Source organism: Phoenix dactylifera, chromosome 8, assembly GCF_051530095.1.
Source record: "Phoenix dactylifera cultivar Ajwa chromosome 8, Ajwa_hap1_PhDact_Kaust_v1.1, whole genome shotgun sequence".
Lineage (NCBI taxonomy): Eukaryota > Viridiplantae > Streptophyta > Magnoliopsida > Arecales > Arecaceae > Phoenix > Phoenix dactylifera.
In genome coordinates, this window is record NC_143197.1 from 4,270,045 (window position 1) to 4,292,387 (window position 22,343).

Consider the following 22,343-nt stretch of genomic DNA (forward strand, 5'->3'; position numbering starts at 1 on the left):
ACTCTGATAGAAATAAGTTATAAATTTAGTCTTACTGTCAATAATAATGCTATCAGCAAAAAAAAAAAAAAAGAAAAAAAAAGAGAGAAAGAAAGTTGATAAATAGAGTAAGAGTTGGGATTTATTCTAGTCGTCATGCTCCTTCGTACGGCAACATAATTTATCTGTTCCAGTTTCTGATGACGCACCTCTTGTTAGCAATATATCAGCTAAATAAATAAATAAATCTAATACTTATAATTAATAGACAATTTTAAATAAAATAATATATATATATATATATATTATTTAGGATCAAAATAAATCTATTTTATCACAAAAAATTTTTTTCTAGCACAAAATAAATCTATTAATTTAATAAATTCAAATCATAAAATTGCAAACCCTACGGATCTACTAATATTAAATTTAAAATAAAAGTTAGAGGAAATAGCCTGATTGAAGGCCGGTCGAAGCGCGTAGACACTGTCCCAAAAAAGTGTTTGCCCCACGTACAGGTCTTCCGGCAGTCCTCCTCAAAGATACGACAACTTTAAACTTCTTCGGTACGTTTCGAAAGAAGCCAAATCGAATCCGATCAAACTTGCAGATCCAGAAAAGAATAAAAAAATGATAAAATAAATAGAATAGAATTGTAAAAATAAAAATCAGAAGTGGCTAAGAGGAAGAACTTAGGTATTTTTTTGATTTTTTTGTATCCCAAATAGGATAAAATTGAGGAGTATATATAGGGGTATTGGTCAGGGGCTTTTTGGTCATTTTTGCGGACGCGTCCGTCGTAATTATGCGAAGGAAAACCGCAGGGAGCGCCAGCTGGCTATTGCGCATGTGGCCCGAGAATGGCCGTGTGCGCATTTAATTTTTCCAACAATCCCCCATAAAAATTAATTATTTTAAATAATTTTAAAATCAAAATAAAATGCTGGATACCTTATATTATATAATGGGTGTAGGTACCTTTCGTTTTGAACCTTCACTTAGTGACAATTGATTACATCTGTGGAGCCAAGATAGTCTTAACCTTAAACTTCAGTCTATGGCTCAGATTAAATCAACAGCATACCTAATATAGTCCGATCAGGGTTCTAAGCGGGTTGCGCTAATTTGGCAATGAGCAGGTATCTTTCATGTGCTTTTTAGGAAATCGCCCAATTTTCATAATCGCGCCCTTACGACTGCACATGTAGGTGAGTCCTAATAAGTAAACTAGCAATGAAGCTCCTGCCTCTTAGGTCTCGGACTCATTAAGAGTTATACAAATAAACTCATCTTACCGCTTGCTTTTATGAGCACTAGCGCCATAGGGACGAGGAAAACATAAAACAATGCTCCTCTTAGACACACTCTGATTTATTTCTACCCATTTAATCTTTTATGGGCTAAGCCCCATCTCCCTCGACGACTATAGAACTACTGTTCTAGACAAACCTTTTGTAAGTTGATCAGTCAAATTATTTTTTGATTTTACAAAATTTAAAGCAATAAAGTTATTTTTCAATTTATATCTTAATGATTTATGACGCACTTTAAGTGCCTGTTCATTTTTAAATTGACATTTTCTTGGTTGCACTTATCTATTGCAAGTTTACAATCACAATATAAGGAAACATGTGGTAAAGGTGACTCATCTACGGGAAGGTCTATAAGTAGATCTTTAAGCCACTCAGCCTCTGTGCTAGTGATGTCTCAAGCTATCAGTTCAGACTCCATGGTACTCATAGATATCAAGATTTGTTTGGTAGATTTCCAAGACACAGCAGCACTTCCTAGAAGAAAGACATATCTTGTGGTGGATTTGATATCTAAGGTATCGCTGATCCAGTTGGCATCACTATAGCCTTCCAGAACAGTAGGAAACCCACTAAAGTACAAACTATAGGACCTAGTACCCTTAAGATACTTAAGGATCCTCTTTAATACTGTCCAGTGATCTTTATTTGGATTAGTAGTATATCTATTAAGTCTATTTACAACATATGCTATGTCTGGCCTGGTGTAGTTTGCTAGGAATCCTAGTGAGCCTATGATTTGAGCATATAGGCTTTGAAGGATAGGAGTTCCTAAATTCTTCTTAAGGTGTGTAGAGGGATCAAAGGGAGTAGAAACAGACTGAAAATCGGTATAATTAAATTTATTGAGAATCTTGTCAACAAAATGACTTTGGGATAACTTAATACTATTCACACTTCTAATTATTTTGGTATTTAAAATTGAATCAGCTTGTCTCAAGTCTTTCATATCAAACTTATGACTTAAGGATTGCTTTACTTCATCAACTATTTGAAGATCTGTCCCAAAGATCAGTATGTCATCTACATAGAGGCACAAGATCACAAATTTATTTCTAACTCTCTTATGGTATATACATTTGTCTGTACCATTGATTTCAAATCCAAATGTCACTATGGTTTCATCAAATTTCAAGTGTCATTGCTTGGGTGCTTGTTTAAGATCATAGAGAGATCTGATTAATCTACAAACTTTATTTTCTTGGTCTGGGATTATAAATCCCTCTCGCTGGTCCATATAAATTTCTTCATTTAAGTCTTCATTTAGAAAAGCTGTTTTCACATCAATCTGATGAATCACTAATTTATGGATAGAGGTTAATGCTATCAGGACCCTAATAGTAGTAATCTTAGCTACAAGTGCATAAACATCAAAGAAATTTACCCCAGGTCTCTGTGTAAAACCTTTGGCAACCAATCTAGCTTTAAATTTATCTACAGAGCCATCAGGCCTAAGTTTTTTCTTAAAAATCCATTTGTACCTTATAGTTTTACGGCCAGAAGGAAGATCAGTCAGTTCCCAAGTATGATTTTGGATAATTGACTGCATCTCATTGTCCATAGTTTCTCTCCAAAAGAGTGAATCTAAGGATTTCATTGCATCCTCAGAAGTAGTTGGAGAGTCCTCTATAAGAAAGATATAGAAGTCATCTCCAAAAGTTTTTTCTACCGTGGATCTCTTACTCTTCCTAGATTCTGCTTCTACTTCTATTTCTCTTGTCCTTATTCTACTAGAGCTACTAGCTATACCACTATCTACCCTAGTCCCTAAGTAGAAGGTGTCTTCAAAATATGTTGCATTTCTGGCTTCTATAATAGTGTTGTTACTAACATAATTTTTTTCTGAATTAATCACCAAAAAACTATTGACATTACTATTGGCTGCATATCCTATGAATATGGCATCCACTATTTTGGGCCCTATTTTTTTTCTCTTAAAATCATATATTTTCACTTTTGCTAAGCACCCCAACACTTTTAAATAACTAAGATTAGGTTTTCTATGTTTCTAAACTTCATATGGGGTTAGATCATTATTTTTGGAGGGAATCCTATTGAGGATATAATAGGCTGAAACTAGAGTTTTTTCTATAAATTCTCTGGTACTTCTGACCTTATGTTGCTCTTCAATTCTAAACGAGTTCAAAATTTGGGTTAGGGTGAGACCTCCTTGGGTATGGCATAGAGTCTTAACAAAATCAGACCAGAAATTGAATAGTTTGTCTATCAGACAAACTACTTGGAATGATTCATCCAAATTGGTTCCATTAGCCCTAAGCTGGTAGATCAGGATTTCAAAATCATGGATTTTGTCATTCATAGGCTTTAAGTCCACCATCCTAAAGTTATTGAAGTCGGAGACCTTGAACCTCTTTACCCCAGCATCATCAAGACCATATTTGCTGTCTAGGGTGTCTCAGAGTTTTTTTGGCACTTTTGGTTGTGTAATAAATACCATACAGCCTTTCAGAGAGAGCACCTAGGATTATCTAGACGCAATGATAGTATATCTCATTAGGTGTCCTAGAGGGTGTGCTGGTGGAGGCAGAAAGTTCAGTTTGGGGGGTTTGGGTTTTGGCGAGTAGCAGGTCGTGAAGTAGTTGAGTTGGACCTGTTATCAACTTCAGTAGTGCTCTCACTTATGGCTGAGATCAATCCTAATATGGCGAGCTAGAACCGCATTTGGTTCTGCCACCTTCTAAAGTTATGATCATCAAATTTTTTAGGTTTCGCATTAAAGTAGTCACTAGTATTTGAGGTCATAGGTTCAAGGTTATAGAGAAGGGACAAAAATCTGAATGAAGGCAAAAAGTTTATATCAAAAGATTTTACTAAAATTTGTATTGAATTTTGAATGTCTAGTTGATATATCCAAAAAAATAATAGCTAAATCAGCTCTAGATCGGTGGTGGAGTACTAGGCTCACTTAAGTACCAGTCTTTCTTAGACACGTATGCCTTTTTGACAAACTTTTTTTTGACACTATTAGTTAGTGGATATAATCACTACAAATTATATAAATCAAATTTTTACAAAAGCCTAAGTGTAAACTTAAATTTGTTATTATGGGTTAATCAACTTTTAAATTTTTTGTTTGAATTTTCTGAATTAGTAATAATTAATTATTAATTTAGTGCTAGCTAGACAATTATTGTAATTAAAATCTAATATGTCAATTCAGTGATTTATATATTAGAATTTATTTATTGTCTTATTAGAATAATTGGTTACTAATTTTGTGCTAGTAAATCAATTATTGTAATTAAAATTTAAAATGTCAATTCAATGAATAATAAAATTTATTACCTTATTAGAATAATTGATTACTAATTTTATACTAATAAATTAATTATTGTAATTGAAATCTAAAATGTCAATTCAATGAATTATAAGATTTATTATTTTATTAAAATAATTGATTACTAATTTTGTGCTAGCAAAATAATTACTATAATTAAAATCTAAAATATTAATTCAATAAATTATAAAATTTATTATTTTATTAAAATAATTAATTACTAATTTTGTATAATGTAGTTGTGACCTAGAATATCAATTCAATGTATCAAATTATTTATTACCTTATTAGAAAAAATAATTGAAATTTAATAAGTTTCCTTGTCCTATTCCCCGACTCCTTCCCGGTCGAAGGAGATATCCCTAACCCTCCGTTCTCCTTTTCCTCTGCTGTTAAAAGGAAGAAGAAACCAAGGACCACCTCCAACCACCTCCTCTCTCTCTCTCTTTTCGGACCCATCGAATTAGACTCGAAATGATGGCCACCGCCGTTGCCGACGGAATCGAATCGAAGCCGAGCGCCCCGGCGGAGGACATCGAGAACGGCGCGCCGCGGAGCGCCCCCTTGAACGGCGCTGGCTCCGGAGGCGAAGACGGGGGCGCGGTGGTGACGTCGGTGGTGCGGCGGTGGAAGCGGGAGGACCTCCTGGAGAAGAGCACGCTGCTGCTCCGCGCGCTGGGCTGCCTCTTCTCCCTCGTCTCCCTCCTCGTCATGGCCTCCAACAAGCACGGCGATTGGAAGGATTTCGATCGCTACGAGGAATACAGGTAAACATTAACGATCGTTGGAGCCAAGAAAGAATTCCATCTAAATCAAATTATCAAATGATGAATTGTATTGGTTTGTAAAATAGGTATGTGTTGGCGATCGCCATCCTGGCGTTTCTGTACTCCACGGCCCAGGTGGTGAGGCAGGTGCAGAGGTTCAACACGGGAAGAGATCCGGTGCCGAAACGGTTTTCGGGGATTCTGGACTTCGCCGGAGATCAGGTGGGTAATTCCCCTTTAGTTTCTAAGTGTTCTTTTTTATGTTCATCTTTCTTATTTGTTTAGAATCAGCGCCAATGTCCATGGACCATAGCATAGCGATCGATTCGATTCATATAGTTGTTGGCCAAGGAGAATTTTGGAGGAAATTCGTATCGATTTCCATGGGGGACGATTAGGTGGGATTGAGCGTTACGGTGGTGCTGGAATGCTTGAATCTTCGAGAATTTTGCAGGCGGAATTCGCTTGCGCCCATCATTTCAATCCAGGCTGTAGTTGCGTGGGTCCCAGCGGGACCCACGTAAGCAGCCGTGGCGTTTAGTATTTGAGTAACACCTTGCGCGTACCCAACCGCATAAACTTATCCACTAAGTCCAAAAGGTTTTCTTTTGGAAAAGAAGCACGGCATGCTCCGACAGGTGGTCTTAGGACAACCCTTATGATTTTCTTTAAAAAAGAAAAACATGTTTTCTTATTGGTTTGCACAAAGCCTTTTCATCTTCAGTTTTTTTCTTTTAATTTTCTTTTTGTTAATGTTGTGTGATACATAACATGTTTGGGCAGGAGTCATGTGCAAAAAGTGTAGATGAAGCATCCTTGTTAGTGGCTGTAATTTGTGCCAATCATCTGCATATTTTAGAAATCAGATTACTAAAAAGAAAAAAAACTTCATTGTTTATGATCTGGGTCATCACATTATAAGATTTTTTTTAGAATTTCTGCAGCGTCACTATGTTGTTGATTGTGTTGCTGCATGCTAGAAATAGAGGACTAATGTAACACCAAATTATTATAAGATTAACTTTTCACCACGAAATTCTTGGACTGTGGTCCTTGATCTATTGGCACATTTACGGGCTTGTTGCAGACTTATAGTGGACCTGAATTCTAGTTTATTTTTGAAAAGAAAAGGTAATGAAGAAGTTTTAGTTAAGCAACAATTAAGATTTAAGCCACTACCAGAAACGAACCACAAGATTCTGTTAGAAAGCTCTCTATTCTTTATATGACAATATTTGTCATAATGAAGTTGGTTTTTTGCAATTAATTTGGAACCCGGACATTATTTGTTTCAAAAGCTCACTTGCATATCTGAAAAGGTTATCTTAAAAGTATAGAGACACATAGGAAGCTAAATTTTTGCTCATGCAGTAGTTGGTGAATGTTCTCAATCCATGCTATATTTCTCGCAAAATTCCTCTTGAGCTGGAAAGATTGATAGGGTCTGTTAATTTTTGATTGGTTAATTTTTCTATCTGATATGCTGTGATACATTTTTACATGCACATTATAGGAACTGGATGTATTTGCTATATTATACATAATGCAAGGTGCATTGAATTTACTTCAAACTGAAAAAGATTTTCGTTTGTGCATCAGTAGTTTTTGCAAGCACTCTGAAAATTTCAGACAAAAAAGTTAATGGATTGAAGAAAATAGAGGGATCATACCATATTCATTCGTATGTTGTACATGCTCTGCTATTACTAATAAAACAATTTCTTGCTATGACTTACTAAAGAGGATTTGTTGCTCTTATACATGTGAGGCTTTGCAAAATAATTAATGATGGTTCATGAAGAGACACCACTATGAAATTATCAAGAATAATGGGATATGTTAGAAATATATGATTTGTTCCGTTTTCATTTGATGAATTGATCTGTAATTTCAGAATTTTTGGTCTCACAGGGCATTGCATACCTGTTGATCTCGTCGCTATCTGCAGCCATCCCACTTACTAATCGTATGCGAGATGGAGCGGATAATATGTTCACGGATGCATCTTCAGCTTCCATTAGCATGTCCTTCTTTGCGTTTATAGCACTTGCTTTATCCGCTCTTATATCAGGGTACAAACTTTCTAAACAAACTTACATATAGATGCACCCTCTTGTTTGTTTTTTTTGTTTTTTTTCAGTACCTTGTGTCTGTACGTTCAGTCTCTCATAGCACAGTGCATGTTGCTCCATTCCTAGTACCATTCAGAGTTTATATTTAAAATGTGTTTGTGTGATAATAAGATCTTCTGGAAGTAATAATACTTTTATTTGTTTTTTTTTTAAATTTGTAACATTGTCTTAATTTAGTGCATCTACCTTTGGTTTGCTTATTCTTCCATTCCGGCTATACCCTTTTCTTCTGAAGTGGTAATTAAGGAGAGATGTTTTGTTCTGGTTACATGTAAGAGGATTGCTCTTCCCCGGAGATAGAATGATAACACTGCAATGACATGCTTCATTCAGGGTGCAGAAGGCTGTGTTTGATGGGAGAAAAGATTCAGTGGAGGTTTGCTTAAACTGTGACCTCCTCTTGATGGGAACAATTTAGTTGGGATGAGATTAATATGTCAAGAAAAACAACAATAGACGATATAAATAAATCTCCATTTTAATGATGGTCAAGCCTTTCTTATATAAACCATTCATGTCTCCTAAATAAGTCACAGGGCAATAAGATGTAGAACAATTTAGTCCTATAAAATATTAATTTAATTATGCTGCATTATGCAAATATAATTTAAAATTATTTAATTTAGCAAATCTAAAGAATTGCTCTAAACCATTCATCGAGGGCTTCGACTGGGTGTGGCCAGTGCGCAGCCAACGGATTCAATTTTTTTTTTTTTTTGGTCGGGCAACAATCCTAACGGCTCCTAAATTTGATGGAAGGTGCAGCAGCCCTGTCTAAAGATGCAGCAGATCCAATGTGAAATGGGACCATCGCTGATAAATCACATTGTGCTTGCTATTGAGTTCGACGCTCAAATTCTCTAGTTTGTGACTCAGGGGTGAGACGTGGATGGCCATGGACGGTGCATTAGACTTATTCAGTTTAATCCCCTCAAAACCAGGAGGCCGTTTCTCCATTGCTTTGTCATTTTTTAGCTTTTGATTCCGCTGACTGCACCTATATCAGAGTAGCGTGAGCAACCGTTATACAAAAAAAAAAATAAAAAAGAAAACCAAACATCTTTATGAAAAATTGTTGGACCGGAGCTTGTGAAATTTGAGAATGGGTTTCAGTTTGATAAGAAACCATGCATTCAGGCTCGATTTGTTCTACGATGTTCTGGGCATGACGTTGGAGACGAAGCCTAGATGTGGGACCCTAGCAACCCACTAAGACCCCCAGCTGCCGGAGTTAGGGCAGCCGGTAGACCAGTTCGGCCCCAGTGGCTCAAGGATCTAAGCTAAAACGGGCATGGCGAGGGCGAGCAATTCAGGCTAGCCTTGAAAAGTACAAAGCCCAAAACGTTTGGCCAGCGCCAGAATTTTAAGGCTATAAAACACAATCAGGCATGAAATGAGACAAGCTTGAATCCAGCTTGTTGGTTCAAGTTCAGGTTGAGCATACTTGTTTGGACCATGTTTAGCTTAGACCCGAGATTTTAATCCTATAATAGATTCGATCCTTGGCATGACAATTGACCGGCCTATTGACGCCCTTGCAGGTTAAACATGGCTCGTAAGAGTAATGGGTCAGCCTACTCGTTATAGCATCAGGCTATTAGAAATCTTGTCATGCCAAGATAAATGAGACAAGTGAACCTAGGTTGTAGAACCATTAAATCAAAACCTTCCTTAGGGTCATGTAAAGTCAAAGATGTACAGCTCTAGAGCTTGACTTTACTGACACATTGAAACTAGAGTTGTGACTAAAGAGTTGACACTGTTTCATATATACAGACGTACGAACTAGTCCTTATGACCACATTGAGTCACTTGGTTGCGACAACCCTTTTATACAAGGTTTAGTACATCTCAGACAAGTAAATTGAAGATCTACCCGGTCACTGTTGTATAAACTACATAAGTATTTAGTTAATTGTTTGTTTAATATTAAGTAACGAGTCTTGACCTAGTTGTTTAGTCCAATCTGACTGACTTGACCAGATACATCAGTTTTGATAATGAATTACATAGTTTAGACGATTGGAAGACATAAGAACATGACCGGTTCTGGTCTAACTCTGTTCAACTGGTTAGTCCAGATTAGCTTTCAAAAGACTGGAGTCTATGTTCCGGTGCAGGACCACTAACCTTGCTTGCTATGTGTTTTGATGTCATGCGCCATTGAGTGCAAAGGAGTAATATGGCGATAAATCTGAATTCTGGCCTAACATTCATTATATAGGAAAAAAATGAATCCAGATCTGATTGGAGATACAAGTGCTGGACTCGGTGCGTTTATGGAGTATGGACCCCAAAACAGAAAAAAAAGGTATGATTTTTTCGTGCTAGGGCATGGTTTAGATTGCAAGCATTGTCCTTTATTTTCATAATTTTACAAGCTTTTTGCTTGGCTCCATCAATACATGCATGGTCCAAAGGGTTTGTTCTCTCGCATACCAAAAGCCAAGATGACGCTGCTTAAAACAAAGTGGTGAAATTTGACAGCCATCAAGTTGTTGTTATTGCTGCCGCCAAAATACGAGCTGGGACAATCGGATGAGCCATCAAATTGGAGTGTGGCCGGTTGTGCTCGGATTGCTATAGCCGGACGAAGTGGTTTGCTTGGAGCTAAGAGTCCGACTTAAAAATAAGAAAGAAAACATCGAAGATTGCCAGATTTTATCGGGTAGGGTACCCTCCGATGCTTAAGCCAAGCAAAAATTTTTAAAAACAGTGGAGACTTGAAAAAAAAACCAAAAATAGCATGAAAGTAAAAACAAGCATACCTGGAGGTCCCTTGGATCTAGATTATATAGAGTGAGAGTCGGTGCACATCACCGAGTACGGTAGATGTGTGTCTTAACTTTTCGATAATTGCCTGCAAGTTAAAGCATATCGCTAGGCTTAATTGCACAGAACGTGCATTTGTGGGCCGAGATGTAATCATTGGTCGTTGGAAGAGTTTTAAATGGCTCTACTGTATTTTTAGTAGAGGCGACAAGATGAGCTACTATTAGCCGATTTTATTATTCTGATGATTTGATCTGAGGCATATCAAGTACCTTGTTACCAAAAAGGATATATACGAGTTAGGTCACGTTATTGAATCATATTTAGCTGCTTTGAGCTTTCACGTTATTGAGGCATATCGCATCATTGAATCACGTTATATATGAGTTAGGTCTTTTTTTTTTTTTCCTTTCCCATGCATAGGAGGGACAAACACAAATACTGCTCTAATTTTTTTAGGACGAAAGCGAGATTTAAACCTAGATCTCTAGTATAACCAATTCCTAGTAACTTTATCAACTTTGTTATTGGCACATTCTTTTCTTTTGATGAACGTGGAGGCTAAGGGTGAGACCTCCACTAGCCATCAAATTTATTGAAACGAATTATTTGCACATTCAAATTAAGATTTGAATCAACCTAATTTGCAGCATATGTTTTTTTAATATGTGATTCTAGTATTTTTTTGAATATTCTTATTTATCACCCCGTTTTGTTCTGTCTCTCTCCAGACATGTGAGCATTTACATTGTGATGGGAAATTTACGCTTATTAGCTATCTATCTGCATCTTTAGATCTCCATCTCCAACAGACGCTTCTCTACTTCTCATACCACGCACACAGGCTTAAGAGATTGTTCAATTTGTCGAATAGCTTAACATGTCTATTTACAAACTACTATCTTTTGTAAAAAAAAAATTATTGCTTTTTTGTATTTTTCTTTCTTGCAATTTTTTTTATAAATAGTTTCTATAAACTTTTCTTTTTTAATAAAGACCGGATAGTTTTGCCTTCCTTCTCATCGAAAACAAATACACATGGCATACAGGAAACACCTTCAATACTAAACAGCAGTTTGGAGAGTTGGGACATGGTCTTGTGCTCGACCTGAAACATCTCTGGGTGAAACTAGGCTTTCAACGTTCCTACAAAATTATCATGAGGGACGCTGGAAAATGACCCAAGTGAGAAACGTCCATGCTCTCGACACCACCCTGGCTTTTACGGATCAGTCCAAATCGCCAACTTTAATTGCTTTAGTATAATGAGCAAGCGAGCAAACTTCGAGCCAACTTTTCCGACGTTTAGAGGGGACACAGCAGTGATCATCCATGGCTTTCACACAATCTCGACAAGGCGGTGGACGTACGATTCCAGCCACCTAAACCCACCAACCAATACGTCAAGCCGTGCCGGGCAAGACATATCTTGTAACATTAAAAAAAATATATACACATGCATACATAAAATATAAGTATTCTGATAACCTAAGATTCTTAGAGCGAAAAAAAATATCATCAAAATGTTATTAAGCATGCTGCAAGGCCTTTTAAGATATGTAGATCTTAAAGTTATATTTTAGCTCCCAAAGCCAAGTTGGAACTCTTCTTGAGCCTTTCTAGATCTCTCCAGGAGATGTCACTTATCTTGTTTTTACGTGACCTAGAATTTTAAATGCTAATGAGCAGAGAGTAATTTGATCGACTGGATGGGGGTATTTTCGTTGTAGAAAGGCCAAAAGCACGAAAGTTGTGGCCAAGTTGCTGAAGCTTCTCATGGAGTCAGAAAAAGGCCGAGTTGACAGACTAGACTTGTGAGGCAAAAAAAAGACATGAAGCAGGTGGGGGATCCTCGTGCCAAAAATCTTGGACTTTTCAAAGTTTCGTATTCAAATGAGAGTTGGTTGCAGGTGTCAATTTAAAATGTCCCACTAACCGTAGTGATTAAAGAAAGTAATCTAAAACCTGTGACACATCATGCAATTTCGTGTGTGGCCTGGCAGGAAAAAACTCCAAGGTGATAACAATATGGCATCTTTTTGATAGCTATGGAAGAACTAATTTATTCAGTCAAGTCTTCTGCTTATCTTTCTTTAAGTTGGAGGACTTATTTTACTCGGATTGCTCTTTTCTATTGTTTCTTTCTTTCCTCTCTTTGCTGGCTTCGTTGTCTCTCATTTTGCATGCTTTGCTTCTGAACTCTAAGATCAGCAGAACAGAATCTACCTGTAAATTCATTCACGGTTTAAAATTATGTCAATAGATTGTGAGCAGATTACACAAAAATCTAGAGATGTTTCGCTTCAGGGTTCATGACTACTAAAATTCTCCAATTCAACGCAGTGTCCAGAAGTACCAAGGTTCCACTCTAGCTAGTCTTCAGGGGCATGTTATTGATTCACTTTTTGTGGATCCGGTTATCAGAAAGACTTGGCTGCTAAATTTTTGCTGCAGCAAAACAAATAAATTTAATCCCAACCTCCTAGAATACATCCAAGTTTCGCTTGAAGTAATTTTGGTACTGCTTTCGTCTCTTAGCTTGCACCCTACACGAGTCTGAGGGCAAATAACCTTCTTCAGTCTATCCTTCAAATGGTGGGGTTCCTGTGCTCCCAATACCGTGTTAGATTTCCTTTACGGGGCAATGGAAATAGGATGGAGCCATATAACATATTCAAATAACCTGTGTTCTCCTTCCTCTGTTTTACAACATAGTGATATAGGAGCATCAGAGGCCTGGTCTGGAAAACAAAAGGGCCTCAAACAAATGAACAAATGACACTAAGTTTTCTCTATATCACTTTTAATTTACAACAAAGCCCTACAAAATACGCCAAATAATCCTGATCAACACAACTGACTGTGATCCTTCCGAGTTCCCCCAAACCATTTTCAGCATAGCAATGACTCGAGAAACATGTCCTCTCTTGGTTCTTCTTTAGTTTTAGGGAACATAATCTCCATGTGTCGCTGCTGCTGCTGCTGCTGCTGCTGCTGCTGCTGATGCACGAAGGAATTTATCGAATTTTCATATCCAGAGTAACCGTAGTTCCCCGTGCTCTGCAGCATCTCTAGTGTAAATGGAGATTGGCTTTCCGATGCATGGAGCCGGCCCCCGAAGAGAGAGCTAGCAGCGACGTGGTTTGCATGGCTGGCTATGGCTGAAGGCCTTATTGCCATGCTGAAGTTGTTGTTGTTGTCTGTCAAAGGCCTGGTAACTGCGTGCCCCCCGCTTCCCCGAGCTGCAGGAACATCATGGTTGTGCTTGCCCTCATACGTCGTGATCACCGCCCTTAGATCCTGCGATGCCCTCTCCACATGCTTCCTCACCGGGCAACCCATAGTTGTGCATTTGTAGTAGCTCCTATTGATCGTTAGCAAGCGCTTAAATGGTAAGAATGCAAACCAGGCCAAAATTTGATGTAATAAATATACTATGAGAATTACCCAGCAGAGCTAATTAATTTAGGCAGAACTTCATATAAAGCCAGGGTTATGCTTGGTTAGCTTCTTGCAAATTGGCCACAAGCCTAGTTTGTGCAACATGTTTCGCATGTTGAGAGCTAGATGAAGTGTTTCCTCACCTTGGGTTTGGATTCCCCTTCACCACCTTCTGCCCATATTTTCTCCACCGATACCCATCATCAAGGATATCGATATCGCTCGTGGTCTGAACCACCACCCTAGGTTCCCTCACTGTCTTATTTCCTGAAGCTGATATCCCCTCATTCTCACCTTCTTTCTTCCTGAAAACAATAACAAGGCCTAATTAATATCTGTTGCAATTTAGAGCACTTCAAGTCAGTTCACCATAAGAGCAATTCGCGTTGAGAAGCTTACCAACGCTTGGCATCAGGCTCGTCTTCGTCAAAGTCATCTCCCCTGGAATTGCTCCTCTGCGAGCTCATATTGTTGTCATCATCACCAAAGGAAACTGAGGAATTGTCAGGTGTTGCGACGGAGTCGATCGAGGTGCCTGCTTGGCCCCCGAACGAATGATCATATGCTTCAGAAGGGACGGAACCCTGAATTGCCTGAGAAGAAGCTGAATTCCTTCTAGTGGGCTGAGGCTTTGGGTGGTTGTGGGTGCCCTTGTACACAATCTCAGTGATCTGCCCGTCCATGTTTCTCTCCACCTTCTTCTTTGTCGGGCAAGTCGGGTAGGTGCACTTGTAGTAGCTCCGCGGATTCTCGCTTCCTTTCACCTGTTTCTGTCCATACTTTCTCCAATTGTAGCCATCATCCGACCTTCTATGCTCCCGAAGGGTCTGAGCAGCTTGACTGCAGTGCTTGTAATCTGATTGGCACCCGCCGTTGTTGTTTCCCTGGGAATTAGCCTGCAGATTTGGAATTTCTGAAGAACTAGTTCGGATCGGCACCATGTGTTCACCTTTGATGTTGCTTTTCTGTGAGGATAGCTCAGAATTATTGTTGCTGGTCTCATGGTGACTCCATGGTTGATGATGTCCTTTGAAGGCCTCTTCCTATATCGATAAACACCAAGACATAACTAATGAATGACAGGAACATGCAGAATTGTATATGGAAATCACTCAAGAAGTCGAAATTGTGATGCGCTTTGTGCGACCAATCATGATTAAACTGAGAATCGATAAGGAGAGATCAGAACAAGTACCGTAGTAACTGCGGCCGAAGAAGGTTGGAAGGATGCGAATTGGGAGTTCATGGGCTTTGTGTGGGGCTGGAAAGAGAAATCAGAGCAGGCCCTGTTTTCCTCCTTGATGCCTGGTTGAGGATTAGCCGACTTGGTTCTCCAATTGAAAGCCAGCGAAGGAAAAGTCCCAGTGGTTGGAGATGGCAAGATCTGTTCCCGACCAAATGAACTGGTTAGCACAGCAGGAACTGCTATCCAGTTATAGAAGGAAATTGGAAAGTATACGTCTAGAGAAATAATATTAGATCCACTTAGAAATAAAGACAGATCCATCAGCTAAAAAAAGAAAAGATAAAGGCAAAAGGAACCCAGAAAGATCGAGTGATGAGAAGAGACGTTTTCTCATGCTTCATCATCATCATCATCCAAAAATAGAACAAAACAATAAAACAGCACCATGTGTTCCATCTATATGAAACCATCAAAAGCCACCAACTTAATCCCTATAATTACATCAAAGCTGAAGAATAGAAGGCAGCAGCTCATCTAACTAATAACAAATAGAACCTCTATTCTCATATTTACAAAGGGCTATATGATAAAAGAAAGTAGTCGATTTTAAATGAATTACTTCATATGCATACTTACGTTAGAAGAGGAAAGGAGGACTGGAGAGTCCAAGAGCTCAGCAGGGCTTAGACCAGCCGGGATGGCAAAATAGGAAGAAGGAGAGAAAGGAGGAGGGGAGATAGGCAGCGAGGGCGGAGGTATAGACTTGAACTTGGGTATGCCTCCCCCGCCGGAGCCTGCCCGGTCCGACAGCCCTCGCCTCGCCGGAATCCTCGATCGGTCATCGGCGTTATCATCGCCAACTCGAGCGAGGAGCTCGGAGGTGGAGGTCGCAAACGGGGAGGAGAAGGAGAAAGAGGCCGGGTGGGAATTGGATGAGGCATCTAAACTCCCGGTGGAAGAAGCCATGAGGAGAAAGAAAGAAGATGAGACAAACGAGTGAAGAAGAGGGGAAGAGGAGGAATTTAAGGAGTTGGGCGAAGGTTTGGACGGGTTGGTCTAAAAAAAGTGTGGTGTCAAAATGTGTGCATGGGCTTATGAGAGATGAAGAGAGCGGAGAGGGGAGAGAGAGAGAGAGGGGGCCATACGTGTGGGATGGGCTAAGGCGAGGCATCTTCTGAGAAGGTGAGGGTCTGGGGAAAGTTTTGACCGTGGAGGGCGGTCAAAGCTCGTGGGTTTGACTGGAACGAAGGCGGCTGAGTGCTTCGGTTGTAAGGCCAGGCGAGGGGACTTCACGTCACTCTTTATCAAAAGACCGAGGCTGCCCTGGGCCTTCTGTGTTTTGGCCTCGCTGTCATATCTGACTTAATCTTGCTCTTCAAGCTGCCCTTTAGACTAGTTTAAATGAGACCATTGCTACACTTCACTAGTGAACGTCTATGAATGGGAGGAGCACGGCTAACTTAATTAACTAGTTTCAATATAGAACATGAACTTGAGGGTATCTACTAGCATAGATATTTAATTCCTTATTAGTAAAGTCCATGAGAATTGGGGTAAAAGCCCTAGGTTTGCATCTAATTCAGAGACGTGTGGAAAAATCTATCGAATTTCAAATTCTCTCCCTAACAAGCGATTCCTCGGCTACCGTTGCGAGCGATTTTCTTAATTATATGAGCAAGATATACGGAGCATGATGCGTGAGCGAAACACTTGCGTGTGATCTTTGGGACGTGCGATGGGCTACTGAAGACGACAGATCTACACGCCTGAATCCTTCGGTGATTATTATCGACCTTCGTCTATATAAACCATTTTCTGAGGACCCTCTAGATAAGTGTTCTCGAGCTCTTTTACACACCTGTGTTGTTGCTCTGCTACTGTCACGACAGCTCCACGATTTCTCGAGCGTCCATTTGACTTAGGCATCGAAGGATCCTCATTGGACACTCTCTGACAAAAAGATTTTTTCGTCTTTACTATTTCACGTTGGATCTCGAGTCGAAGCAAAGGTCCGTCTACATTCTCCTCTTCCAAGCACCATCTCAGGAGTAACCAGCATTGGAGCCATAGCCATTGGAGCACAATAACCACTGCCTTGCTACTCGAAAGACACATCATGATCTTTTGCCAACCTCTATGGTCTGAATGGCCTATCATCTGAGTCCTTCAGGAACTTAACCAACACAGCGTCTTAGTCGGACCGATTCCCAGCAGCAACATTTTCCATCATAGTTCTCAAGAAATACGTAAATTGAACTTGAAAATTTCAATTCATAAGTCATCTTATCTTACCTATAACTCTTATCTATGCCCCCCCCCCCTCCTTTACGACTTCAAAAAGTGTTTCACTCCCAACCTTCCAACCGCTTTGTATTAAATATGCTTCCCTCTTCTCTTCCTTGCCTGAGACTCGAAAAGCAACTTTCTATTACTTGACGGAATGAATCGAGGAACTGAGGACATTTTCAATACCAAAAAAACGGCACCGCTCATTGATTTTGCACCTTCTAACATCTCGAGACGATAATTTTCTGCCTTTTCCATATGCAAAATAAGCTCTCTCTTTTTTCCTTGTGCGTGATAGGGTCATGAGCGGAAAACCCTAGTGCCATGAGCAATCTCCTATCCGTCCATGTTCTCTCTCGTGTCTGTCGTCACCTTTTCCTCTTTTCTAGATAACATCCATTACACATACAATATTCTAATTTATAATATATTGCTAGTCACAGAAAAAAAAGTCCCGCTAAAATTAAAGATATATACTTCTTTTATTCAAAGCAAGATTAGCATTATGACTTTTTAATACCCACTGTGCTTTATCTTCCCAAACATGGTAGGAAGAAGCATTTTCTTGTCTACACATGGTGCTGGAATGATTCCTGCTAATAATAACAAAGAGCCATTATTCCTGCTAAGAATGCTCAAGGAGCAATATATTTAATGAAAAATACAAATTGACGTCGAGAAATAAACAAATGGAACAATTAACCTTAATCATAGACATTATACCTTTTCTCAACTACATCAGAACAGTTTTATAAATCCTCTTTTACTTTGCATTTTTGTTTAAAACTGTTTTTTATGTCCTGAATTATTACAATTCTCACAGAAAAAAGAACAAAAAATTTACATGATTCATGCATCTAATTTAATTCTTCCATTTATTGAACCTCGACCATACCACTTGATTTCATTCCTTTATGTTCTTTTTGAAAAATAAAATACTTATTGACACTTTTTTTTTAAATGATAAAAGACAGCAAGCCACTTACAGATTACCATTTCATGGTCCCGCACAGGCAACAATACATCATAATTAAGTATAGCGGATGCTGTAAGAATTTTAATCATTCGGGATACATTGTGCCGCACCATACTTCCATCTTACTGCAGTACAGCCTAATCATCTCTACGATCGATGACGACTCCATGGAATGGCTGCAACCTTTCCTGCTAAGAAACGTATCGGTCCTGGCCTTCTTATCTTATTTGAGGTCCCAATATTATAAGCGTATTCCCAGCTGCTGCTTACTCGTATTACAATATTACACATCCCAAGTTGCCTTATCATTTATGATTCATCCCCAGCGTAGATAACAATATCTATCTTTCTAGCCCTCGGTCCGGAAACCCAAGTTACTGGGCGACAGAGATTTGGTGTGCCGCCCGGCAACAAAATACGGTGAACCCGAGCCAACGACAGATGCCCAGTTTTGCAGTCTAATCAATGTTCTGATGCACGGGTTTTGATGCAAGCCAACTACCTCTTGCTACTCGTGGTCCTGTGATCAGAGCCGTTGATGACCTGACACGAGAAAAGGTCTACTGAAGGACGGCTCATATCCAGAGACATTGATCGGGGATGACAATTTATAATCTGATCCGCGAGCGATCTGCTTTAAGCTACTTAAGTTTAATATAAATAGGCTAGCATCATAAACAGATTAATTCATTTTAATTTGTTTATCAAATAAATTTTAAAATGTTAATCAGTTTAATCTTTTTAATAAGTAGATTGGATTTCCAGTTAATTTGCTTTAAACTTACTTAACATATTTCCAATTTATTTAATTTAATTTGTTTAATTTATTTAATATATTTAAATTTATTTAATTCGTTAATAACCTATCAAATCTAATTTAATTTAATTTAATTTATTTAATAAATAGATTATGGGGACCAGAATTTGTTTTGGTCTAGTTAAAGGCGGTTAGCTTCAGACCTAAAATTTTAATTTGTTTAATAAATAAGTCGGTTGGATTTGACCAACCCGTATGGCCGTATCCGATCAGATCCGCAAATGATCCAAAGATGGTGACGCACGTGCTGACCTCGATACTACGTCGAGGGAATCCGTTCCCACGAGGCCCAATGCTCGAGGAGTAACTGGATGGGTAGTTTGGTCATTGTGGAGGATGCGAGTACCTTGCGTGGTATGGCGGCGTGCGTCTAGGTGAGCTGTAACGCGGAAGGAGCGACTTAATTGCATCCTTATCCGTCTCTTTCGAAAATGTCGTCATCAATCCCGATTTTTACGGCGCTGCCCTCGGAGAGGGGAGATGGTAGGTGAGCTCAGCACGCCAAGCGGGGGGGATGGAATGCTGCAGGGATGGACGGTGATCCAGGGGGTTACCCATGGAATCCACCATCTTCATCCCATGTACCGTACCGACGACTGCGAGGTTCCGGGTGTGAGTTGTAGAATCCCAATTCCTCTCCGTCCATTGCAGGGTAGTGTTTGATATTGATGGCGAGCTAAACCGTCTCTCAAGTAATATTAAGGTTTAAAGTTGAAAATTGGAGCATAAATCATGATTATTTTTCTAATTTGAGCAAAAGCTCACAAGTGTATTTTCGAATTTTTACTTTTTTTTTTGGACATTAACTTTGGGATTAGTAATAAAATACATAAAGACGATTACAATTTGGTTTGTGCCACCCCCTAATACATAAAATTAGGTTATGGGCATGCGTGTTCTCAAAGATGATCTCAAGAGTTTCTATTACTTTTTAGCATTTTTCTTCTAATTAGGTTCATTGTCAAACTAGAGCCTTGTCTTGTCCTTGCACCAAGGGAAATTTATGAAGTTAATATGATGATGGATTCTAAAGAAAAATAAATTTCTACCCGAATCTAATAAGAATGCACAACTTAACTTGGTGATGATGTTTATTGATTGTTATATTGGAAATTTTAGTTTGATGCAAGGTGTGTGCTCGGTGCGGACCGTATCCTCCACGAAGGAGACTCAGCCACGATGATCGAGTGGATCTGAGATCGGAGACATCGTGCTGGCAGTATGCCATTGTCCCACGACATTCGCAAACTTTTAGATGAGTGTGATCCCTATCGCGCTACATATGTCTATAGGAAGGCGAATAGTGTTGCCGACGTGGTTGTCGCTTTTGTAACTCACCACTCTGAAGATTTCATCTAGGAAGACTACGTGTCTATGCCTTATCCTCTGTACTATATTTTCTTTTTCTATTTTGTTGGCTGCATTCACACTCGTCGCATGTGAGTCGTCGTTGTTCCAAAAATTAAAAATCCATCTTTGTTAGGATTTATATGAGGTGGGGATTTATTGGAGAGCATTTCCCTCTTGTTACGTCGCCCATTGTCTCTAGAACTCTTTTAAGAAGGGAAAAGAAAACTAATTCAGTGAGTTTCTATTTAAGTGCCAAAATGACATGGGAGTTTGCATTAGTGTTTAATTGACATCTAGGTTCTATAATAACGACCTAGCTCCACCAAAAAGGTACAAACGCCGAGGGAAAAATTGGCCACATCATCAATGTGGTCTCATATGGACCCAAGTATCCTAACGACTTGGACTTTGGTCAGAAGTTGCTACATTCACATTAGCTATGGTCTGCCAAAACACTAGAATAAAGCCAGAGTATGCTTATATTTTAGTGAGACCACTCTTCCCACTGTTCAATTCGAGTGACACATACCCGGTCTACATGATTTAGTCCGAGTGGTTGGTTTTGTAAGGCTTAGGAATCAGCATCATAAATGGAGTAGATTTTTGGAGAAGGATTTGGAAGTCCATGAGAGGAATTCAAGTTGACACATGGGGGAACATCCTTTCCTAGCCTCATGGTATCTAAGAATTGACTTGAGATTCGTTGCGGTGCGCATTTTGCACTATAAAGAATCGTACAATCTTCAAAAACCGCTACATCATTTGATTGTGAAGACGGACGACTATCAAATAAGGCACACGTATGAAACACAAAATGCACCGTATATGACATTGAACAACCATCCTGTTTGATAATCGTTCGTCTTTGTGGTTGGATTATGCGACAGCCATCCAGATTTGTAACATTTTTTGCGCTGCAAACCGTGCACTGCAAAGGATGCAAACTTCTAAGAATTATGTCAAATGGACGAGAATTCTGGCATGGAAAAAAGAGAACCCTTCTGGAATGAAAAGGCCATGCATGCCGCGTTTTGCTGGTACAAGACTGTTGCTGAAAAGCACATTAAAGAATAGTGGATCCAAAAGTTTGCTGTGGCTGCTTTAATGCTCAGCAACAAAGTCCAACGAATCGGGGAATACTTAGCCAGCACTCGTTGGCTCAACCAATCCTTTCCTTCTAAAAATATGATTTGTCAACAAGAGGTTTACATAAGTCTTTCATCCATGAGGCTGAAATTGAAAATTTGGCTCGGGTTTGGCTATATTATACCGAACCAATGGACAATATATTAATGTCCTGCTGAGAAGACGACAGGGACAAATTGGCCTGTGATAGATCAGGTCAGTGGATGACTTTGTCCGCATGATATTGATACAAGCTTAATGCTTTGTTTAAGTGAGAACTTCTTGTGAAAAGGACTGCGGTGAGGGGTGGTGCAGCCAAGAGGAGGGATATAACCCTAGACTAGATCTGCCTTATGGTGAAGTGCAGCAGAGTCCATTTGTTTGTTCGGAAAATCTAGTGGTCTCTGGTCCACGTCCTTTAAGATTTGAAAAATTCTAGTTAAAATATCTTTAAGCACATGATACTAACTCTGGAGTCAGGAACATGGTTCAACTAAGAATAAGATTTGCTGGAAGAAATCATGGGAGTCAAATGGCATCCGACATTAGGAGATTTATGTGAAGTCTGAGATTCAACAGAAGCTACGGTAATAGTTTTGGAATATTTTTAATTTGACACAATTCAATTCATCGTGTACAGTTGTTTGGATTGAGTGGTGTATATGGTGCCATCCCCCATTTCTGGTTATTGTGAAATACATCATCATAATCATCACCGTTATTTTTATTATTATGTTTTAACTTGGACAGAGTCTCATGCTCATAAACACCTCAAATATCAGTACAATGATTTAATAATTTCTCAAACTTTGAGAGGACCTGAACTTAAGATCTCTATCCAGAGAAGGCTACCGACATCATGAACTCACGATGGTTTGTAAATTATAACCTACTTAAGTTAACC

At 39.1% G+C, this 22,343-nt stretch overlaps 2 protein-coding genes across 2 annotated transcripts; one reads left to right on the forward strand and one right to left on the reverse strand.

Annotated features, from left to right (window-relative positions):
- The first annotated feature begins 4,923 nt into the window (after positions 1-4,923).
- On the forward strand, positions 4,924-7,640 carry LOC103717511 (CASP-like protein 4B1). Its single transcript, XM_008805937.6, has 3 exons — positions 4,924-5,354; positions 5,441-5,576; positions 7,266-7,640. The coding sequence occupies exons 1-3, from the start codon at positions 5,062-5,064 to the stop codon at positions 7,455-7,457; spliced, it is 621 nt and encodes a 206-aa protein (XP_008804159.3). The 5' UTR covers positions 4,924-5,061; the 3' UTR covers positions 7,458-7,640.
- Positions 7,641-12,929: 5,289 nt separating this feature from the next.
- Positions 12,930-16,121, reverse strand: LOC103717512 (WRKY transcription factor WRKY24-like). Its single transcript, XM_008805938.6, has 5 exons — positions 15,522-16,121; positions 14,895-15,083; positions 14,099-14,742; positions 13,843-14,004; positions 12,930-13,622 (listed from the first exon to the last, which is right to left on the reverse strand). The coding sequence occupies exons 1-5, from the start codon at positions 15,849-15,851 to the stop codon at positions 13,151-13,153; spliced, it is 1,797 nt and encodes a 598-aa protein (XP_008804160.4). The 5' UTR covers positions 15,852-16,121; the 3' UTR covers positions 12,930-13,150.
- Between the last annotated feature and the right edge of the window lie 6,222 nt (positions 16,122-22,343).